The sequence below is a fragment of the Brachypodium distachyon genome, chromosome 1 (genome assembly GCF_000005505.3).
Source record: "Brachypodium distachyon strain Bd21 chromosome 1, Brachypodium_distachyon_v3.0, whole genome shotgun sequence".
Lineage (NCBI taxonomy): Eukaryota > Viridiplantae > Streptophyta > Magnoliopsida > Poales > Poaceae > Brachypodium > Brachypodium distachyon.
In genome coordinates, this window is record NC_016131.3 from 46,183,099 (window position 1) to 46,191,518 (window position 8,420).

General features: G+C 45.2%; 1 protein-coding gene across 1 annotated transcript; it reads left to right on the plus strand.

The window, feature by feature from the left end:
- Window positions 1-6,459: 6,459 nt before the first annotated feature.
- On the plus strand, window positions 6,460-7,642 carry LOC100825990 (ethylene-responsive transcription factor ERF003). Its single transcript, XM_003560952.4, has 2 exons — window positions 6,460-6,688; window positions 6,808-7,642. The coding sequence occupies exons 1-2, from the start codon at window positions 6,606-6,608 to the stop codon at window positions 7,184-7,186; spliced, it is 462 nt and encodes a 153-aa protein (XP_003561000.1). The 5' UTR covers window positions 6,460-6,605; the 3' UTR covers window positions 7,187-7,642.
- The last annotated feature ends 778 nt before the right edge of the window (window positions 7,643-8,420 follow it).

Below are 8,420 nucleotides of genomic sequence, written 5' to 3' on the forward strand. Positions count from 1 at the left end.
ATTAATCTTTGTGCTGGTCCCTGTGCATCCACCGTCCATCACATATAGGGGTATATATAGTTTGTTTTTGTCACAGCTTTACGGAATTTACTTATCTGCGATAATAGGAGTCAGGACGCATGAATCAAGATTGTCACCCTTACAGCTAATGTTTATGAATTGCATTGCATGTGGTACATGAGGGTACTCGTACAATTTTTATTGTATGCACCACAATTACAACCACTAGGTGGGACTGGGTATAGGGTTTTTTTTTTTCCTTTCATAAAATATGTCTCTAGTGATTAGAGGTTCTACTTTTTATCTTTTTTTTCTTCGGAAAATGTGGTCGTTCTCCAGTCTCTGCATCAATCAATCAAACAACCGTTCATTAATAAAAATATTAAAAGCGTAAGTCACAAGGTTACAACTGGATACACAAAAGGGATGAAAAGAACAAAACAAAAAAACATCCTTCCGGCCTAAGAAGGCGTGCATCCAAACCGGCTAAAAAACTGTCGTGTTATCATTTCAAAACGGTTGCATCTAGATTCCATAAACCCATATGTCTTCGTCCGAAGAAGTAGTGATCAAGTTCGGAACCAGTGGAACACCCGAATAACAACAACAAGAAATTAGACACCTTCCTGTTACGAAAAAACATATCATTATTGCAGTTTTAAATAGACTAACAAATCGCGCAAGCTCCTACAATGATAAACGATTTGAATTTTTTCAACTTTTCGCTGGGTAGAGATTTTCATCTGCTACGTTACACACGTGCATGTACTCCTTAGTATAACCTTAATTAACTAGCACTGTAACGCTGAGCCTATTTCTACCAGTCTATGCATACTTCTAGAACAGACCCGGAGATTGTAAACCTTCATGATCGCAAGTGTGGTGGCTCGCATGCGGCACGCAGCCATGCCCCGGAAACAGACAATGGATCTAAGCACTGGCCAATCAGAGGTCAGACATGGGAGATCAGCTCTACTAGTAATAGTTTTCCCAATTAATTAAGATGCATGCATGCATCATGCGTTGCAATGGATCGATTGAGCTTCTCTGGAACCTTATTCGCCACCATCGTCGTCATTCGAGTTAGTATGATTTATGGGCATCACAATCATCCTCACATGGGCTTTCCAGATGCTGTCTTACTAATGATAGGAAATCGTTTAAGAAACTAGCAACGATTCTAGCCAAATTAAGTTCATGTGCCGACCGGAGGTTGATCGACACGTGGAATGCCATGCCTTGTATTATGATCCTACTTCCTACATATAGTCTTAATTTGCACGGTTCGTTTCTTAGAAATTCAAGAATTGTATGGTCATGGTCCTGCAAAAAAAGAAAAGGAATCCCTGAATTAAGATCGTGCTCCTAACAACCATGAACAAACACATTACACATGTCTACTTAATCAAGATTTGCCCAAACAATTTGTCCACTTGGAGAGGAACCATTGTACTGCTTGATCAAGATTTGCACTGCATATCGATATGAATATGATGCTGTATGCCGACAACTTGCGTGGCTCGCGACCTAGTTTAAATTAGTATATCGGCCATGCATATGGCCTGAGTTAGTAGCTTATCATCGTACTATCAAAAGGGCATCAGATCGAATTGCCATGTTTCCTCGATCGCAAGATCGTGATTTCTTGTTTCGTGGGGCCAACCAAATTCGCCATGCATGAAACGCGGATCACAATTTATTACAACTTGATAATCAAGCAATGGCCAACGATTTTGGCTATCGTGACTCGTGAGGGTGCAGGGAAAACAGCATACAGCATACTCAGTTTCAAACGGTGGTTCAGTTATTAGTCTTTTCCAGCGATATATATTCACGATTGAACATGTTAATTCACGGTGGTGTTTTGACGGTATTCCTTTCTTTTTAGACGTTGCATGGTGCCGTCTAAGAGCATCCATGGTCTTCACATGCAAAATATGTCTTTAAACTAGGATACACGTATTATCTTCATTCTCATCACCAAGTGTTGTCGCGCATGAAGGAAATTACTGCCTCTGAGATAGGCCACACCGCCAAGAAAATAGTAGAAAGTATAGAGCTCACAGACTTTTGACAAGTGGTCTCGGGATCTGTTTCCTTGGAGTTGCCTCTAAAGGAAATAGAAATCTCTAAGCTTAGAGGTAGAAACAAAAACGATGACGTGCTTAGAGCAACCTCTAAACCCCTTAGACACATTTATAGTGGTAGTTTTGGCGATGAGTGTGGATGCCCTCTGCAAAGAAAAAGGGCACCAGCGAGACTACATCAAAATAAATAGTACTCCTAAAATTCACTTTAGTTACTACTAAAATTCTTTTGGCGATGAGTAGCTCACTTTTCTCTCTTAAACTCACTTTAGTTACTACTGCCTTCGTTTCATAATTCTTGTCGAAATCTTACATTATCTAGACACTTTTTAGGAATAGATACATCCATTTTTGGCAAATTTTAGATAAGAATTATGAAATGGAGGGAGTACTAAAATTCTTTTGAACTTGTATCTCCTGGGCTAGAAAATTTACTAGCAAAAAAGATGGCAATTAGATTCCCTCCTACATCAAACTTCTTCGTGTCTTGTCAGCAACCACATGTGTTAGATAGCGACATGCTTTCAATTATCTTTTTTCTCCCGGGAACTATTATGTTGCAGATAACTTGATGCGATATCATGCTCATGATCTAGCCGTCACATGGGTGGCCGGGTTACATACACGCGCGCTGCTCATCGATCGTTCACCTCCCCCATCAAAGAAGTATCATCATCATCAAGCATGACATGTTCAAAACCCCAAAATAAAACGGAGAACCAACCCGTCACAATCCACAGTCAAATAAGATGACCACTGTCTCCGGTCCGGCCCAATGTCTCCCATCCACCATCAGATCATTGATGGAGTAAGTATATCGGCAGGTGGAAAACCCTCCTCCTGGAGCTGCATGCGGCTGCCGCACAGCCGGAGCGATCGACCTTTGCGTGTAGCCACGAGGGATCGGGGCCCCCGATATATCGATGTATCAGGCCAAAGATCTCGGCGTGTACTACCCGGGATCTTTCCTCGTCTGGACCCAAATCCTCGCTCGATTAACCTGTGACCTGACCCGGCTGATCCTCGTATCCCGCCGCAGGCGTCGTAGTAGGGGCCTGAGCGCCGCCGTGCGACCACGTACCACCCCACGCAGAAAACAAAGAAATCTCCCCGCATTTCACTTTCACTTCGCTGTGGCGGATGGCCGGGTACGCCGGATCACGTACCGATTCGCCCGGCCGGCCGGCTGGAATCCTATGTACCCTCCGTGATCGACTGCCCTGCTTGGCGCGGTTTGTACTGTAGTACGGTGCGTCAGCACGTCCTTTGGGGCGTGACGAAACTCCCGGTTCAACAGTGGTGGGAACAAACGAAAGTATGCGTGGCAGCACTGCACATCGTGTTGGCCGGTCGGTCGGTCTGGAGTAAATATATGCTGTGTGGTACTGCGACGGTGTAGATCGATATATATGGAATAGATTCATAGATATATGGATGTGTGCTGTGGTACTGTGCGGCATTTCGTCAGGCTTGGCGCGCGTATATGCTTAAATGGTTTTTGGTACTGATTTTGCTTCTCTTGCTTTGGCATGTGCTAGCTGCCATGTGGCCGTGGGCTTGTCTGGGTAGAAGGTACTACCTATGAGTAAATAGAAACCTAGGGCGGGCGTATCAGGTTTCAGGGTACCCCCTTCCGCTGCATTTGGCATACCAACATGTAAATACTAAATTAAGTTGAGACACTATTAAGAGTAGTACTGGTACATATTTACATGTTGGCTCTGGTTTTCGGACAGGTCTACTGCACAAGGTTCGCATCCTATTCCACCTTATCAAGTGACAGCATGCATGACTAAGAAAAGTCACTGTTGGAAGATTGGAACGCACATGGGATCAGCAGTAAAGTTGCCATGCCATAAACCTGCAAAGCAAGAACAAGCGCCCATGCCTAGCTTCCATGACATGACACCACTCTCGATCGATATATATCCTCTGAAACCACCACCCCCCTGACTGCTGATCCTCATCAGATCGCCATCATAGATACCCCCAGCCGCAGCAGCAGCAGGAGGCAGTCAGTCAGGCCGGGTCACCCGTTTGGATTGTTTGTCCAAACCAGCATCATTAAACTCGCCGGCCCCTGCTGATCTTCTTCCGGTAGATCGACCGATGGCCCTGCGATCTCCCAAACGTGTCCGTGGCTCCACGCGCGCACGCAGCCGGGCCACTTTGTATTGTTATCGGGCGAAAGGAGAAAAGGTCTATTTTAAACCTCAATTTCGAAGACAAAATCTGAATCGGATCTTATCCTTCTAATCCTTAAATTTTGAACCCTGACCTTACTGATCTCGGTTAATTAAAATCCTTAATCCCAGCAATCTTGTTTGGTTGACCGTTTTCACTAACATGGTTCTGAGATTGACGAGTAGATTTACAAATTCTCGTGATTTGCGTCTATGTCACTACTACATAATAGATCATTACTAACGGGCGTAAAATGACATCAGTAGCGGGCAGGTCACCCGTTACTGATGGGGCGCCTCATCAGTAGCGGCCACACCACACACCCGACACTGATGGGGATTAGGAAATAAAAAAAATCACAAAAAAAAATCGCCGGCTTATCAAAGCTCCGCTGCCGCGGCTCCGGACCCCACGTGCGACGCTGCTCCTCCAGGTGCCGGCAGTCCACCAAACGGAATTTCTAGGAATAAATGCCTTAATTAATCAGGATTTGTAAGGTTAGTCGAAATCCAAGGATTAAGAGGTTAGGACTCAATTCAAACTTTGCCTAAAACATCAGGGTTAGAAATCCCGACCGTGTTCATCATTTTCCTAACGTGCCAAACAGCTTTAAGGTCATAATTGACCGAGATTAACAAGTTCAGGGTCCCGATTTGAGGGATTAAGAAGTTAGGATTCATCGATTCATCTCGGACGCTCTCTACAAGTAGAGAGTTGAAAACGGACTTTTTTCTTTGTATACCTGCCACACGTAAGTCCAAGCCGCCAAGGGACGAGCCGAAGATGGTGCCCCGGATACGGTGCATGCATGCACCGTATGCCTCATCAGCCGCGGCAGAAGCTAAAACCTAAAAAAATGTGCTAGCCTTCTATCTCTGCGCCTGCGCTTCCCAAGGGACATGCAACTAACAGGGCCTGCTCGTCCCAAGGTGACCAAGGCAGTATTATGCAATCTGTAAGTTGTGCTCGATCGATGTAGCAGCCCAATGAGTAACTGCTTTCCTATATATGTGACTAGCTAGGATGATGCATGTGTGACTGGCTATGGACCAGTCGATGTTTTAGCAGATGTGTCGTGGCCATGTGGTGTAGAGGGGACAATGAAATATGATAATGGAGCGCGTTCGACTTCGATCCATCGATCGATCGATAGGCAATTGAACGGAGGAAAATTGGTACTTTCGACAATAATTTAGAATTGAAGAGATTACTGGAGCACGTACATAAGTGTGTGCAGTTGCAGGGTATGTGCCATGATGGCGCATCTGGGGGCTAATTCGTGGCCTTTGCAGGGAATCCGAAGCTCTGAACTTATCATATCACTACTATTTAAAATTTGTCTGCTTACCTGCCATATGGCTGATCTAACATGGATTGGACTGCATGGACGCAAACGCTAGTTAATTAGGGCTACTAAACTACCCGGCCTATAAACCCTCGTAATTTACTTGTTTTGTCAATGGATATGTATTAGGTAGATGTACTTTTATTGGGGGGGGAGGGGGGCAATGTGATGTCTGGGATCTGGTCAATCGGGCTGTTAGATAGTCTACGCAAATATTGTTGACACCCGTTCCTTCTCTTGTCTTTTTTATTAGAAACTTCGACACTTGTCCTGACCTCCGTGCATGCTTGTCCTCTGTCTGACCTGGAAGGTACTCCCTCTTCTCAGAATTATGTATCTTGATAGTATGTGTACGAGTCCTCTCTCTTTCCCTCTCTATGTATATATTTTACTTTATTGATATATTTAAAAAAATCAACCGCTTATAATCATGAAATTAAAATTGTCTACACATATCTTCATGTATATATAGCATAAACTCTGAATATCATTGTATTGCTGTAAAAAAATATGTACTTTGTGTATGAAAGATGGAAGCGCGAAGTCTAAAAGTCGGCCACACCATAAAAATTATGACATTCCAAAATACCTAAATGTCACATCTTTTCAGAGCACGATGGTAACAGGTAAAAAAAATAGCTGCTTACTACCACTCAATTCGGCTACTCCGTATTACTTACACCCTCGGATTCATAATAATAAGTGTATGGATCGACACCCAAGCCCTGTTGGGCCCAAGGGACACACACACACACTTGAAGCATCGCAAGCAACAGGGGGACCCACTTAACAAGCCGTTGATAGACGCCGCGAACTGAAGCTCGTTCCTTGTTCTATTTATAGTGCTCCGGAAGCTCACACCATCACACTGATCAGTTGGCACCCTCCCTCTCCTTCCTCTAAGCTCTGACACGCAAGCACAGCAGAAGCAGCTGGTCTCACCGCTCGAGCAAAGCAAAGCAAGAGCTCGCTCGGCCGGTCGGTTTCCAATGGCGCGGCCACAGCAGCGGTTCCGCGGCGTGCGCCAGCGCCACTGGGGCTCCTGGGTCTCCGAGATCCGCCACCCACACCTGTGCGTAATTAATCGGGCGAAAAAGCCTTTGCGATTCCATTGCTCGGACTCAAATTTCTCTTTGGCGTACGTGGGTCTCTCTGACGGGCCAATGGCGGTTAATTTCCTTTGATTTGCAGAAAGACGAGGATCTGGCTGGGCACCTTCGAGACGGCGGAGGACGCGGCGCGCGCGTACGACGAGGCCGCGCGCATCATGTGCGGCCCGCGCGTGCGCACCAACTTCTCCAGCACCGGCGCCGGCGCCGGCGACCCGCCGCCATCGTCGTCGTTCCTCTCGCCGGCGCTCGTCGCCAAGCTCCACCGCTTCAACATGGCGTCCTCGACCTCGCAGGCCGCCTCCGCCGCCGCGCAGCGGGATCACAAACAGGACGGCTCTTCCACGGGGACGTCCGCGGCGGCGGCGGGGTGGAGCGGGGGGTTCCTGGAGGAGCAGTACGTGGAGCAGATGATCGAGGAGCTGCTGGACTCCAATTTCTCCATGGAGATCTCCTACTAGACTGCCGCGCTAGCTGCGCATCTTCTGCTTCCTTTCTCTGCCTTCCTTGTCGTGTTTCCAGTCTCTTGCTTTTCTTTCTCTCCGTGTTCCTTTTTTAGTCAGTGAGCCATGTTAGGAAGAAGAAGAACTCGAGGTTAGTTCGGCCATCCGACCCGAGTTCTCGCAACAGCCTGTGTGCATACTCTAGTCCTGTCAGGGCGCACAGCAAATTTCATTCATTCTTGCCTTGTCCTCTGTTTTGATTTTTCGTGTTATGCTCTGTTTTTCTTTTCTTTTTTTTTGACCACCGTGGTAGGCTCTGTTGACATTTCTTCAGAGAGAGTTTTCGTCCCGTGTGTTGCCTCCTGATCAAAATGGTTGGGTACACCGTGGTGCTGCGGTTTCCCTCGCCAGAACCGTCCGATCGTCTGTACTGTACTACTGTTAGTGCAGAAGAAGTTGATTAATATTTGCTCCTATGCAACAATATATTTACCTCTTAGTTATTGGGAGGTCTTTTTTTTTTGCGAGGATGTCTTTTTTACAGCAAGTTTTTTTTCTTTGCGAGTCGCTCTAACTTAGACATGCCAGAAAGTATGAAAGCAACATTAATACACATATCACATTGATACGCATATCGCACAATGGGGGTGCTATGGGTACGATAAAAGACTTATGATTTCTTTACGGAGGTGCCTAACAAAACTTCCACCACTACATTTTGGCTCGGGCCTAAACAAATTCAACAAATCACCGCACAGTACCCTTTTTCATAGCATATGGCTCAAGGCACATGATTTTTGTCTTAACTCACTTTTTAAAAGTTAAACCAAATTTATAGGAAAAAATATCGATATCTATAATACCATATACATTACAAATATATAATTCATGGTTCATCTATTGTATTGGTTTGACGTTGTAGAAGTTGATTATTTTTACTATAAAATTGGACCTATAATGTTTATTTATTTATAACAAAACCATAGCCTTGTAAAGGGGGTAGTATCACTTAGTTTTGCTTGCCGAAGCTTCTAGCTAAGGTACAAAGGGTTGTTCCCGTAGAATGTTAAACTTGCCTGACATCAATCATTTAGGGGTTTTTTTAACACTTAGTTACCAATACAACAATGGTGTATTATTACTCTCAGTAAAATCATCAAAGCATACTGAAGGGGATCTAGTTTTGGAATCATTGCCATGAGGAACTTCCTGGCACACGTCACACACAACAAGGGGAATGGGCTTTGCCGCA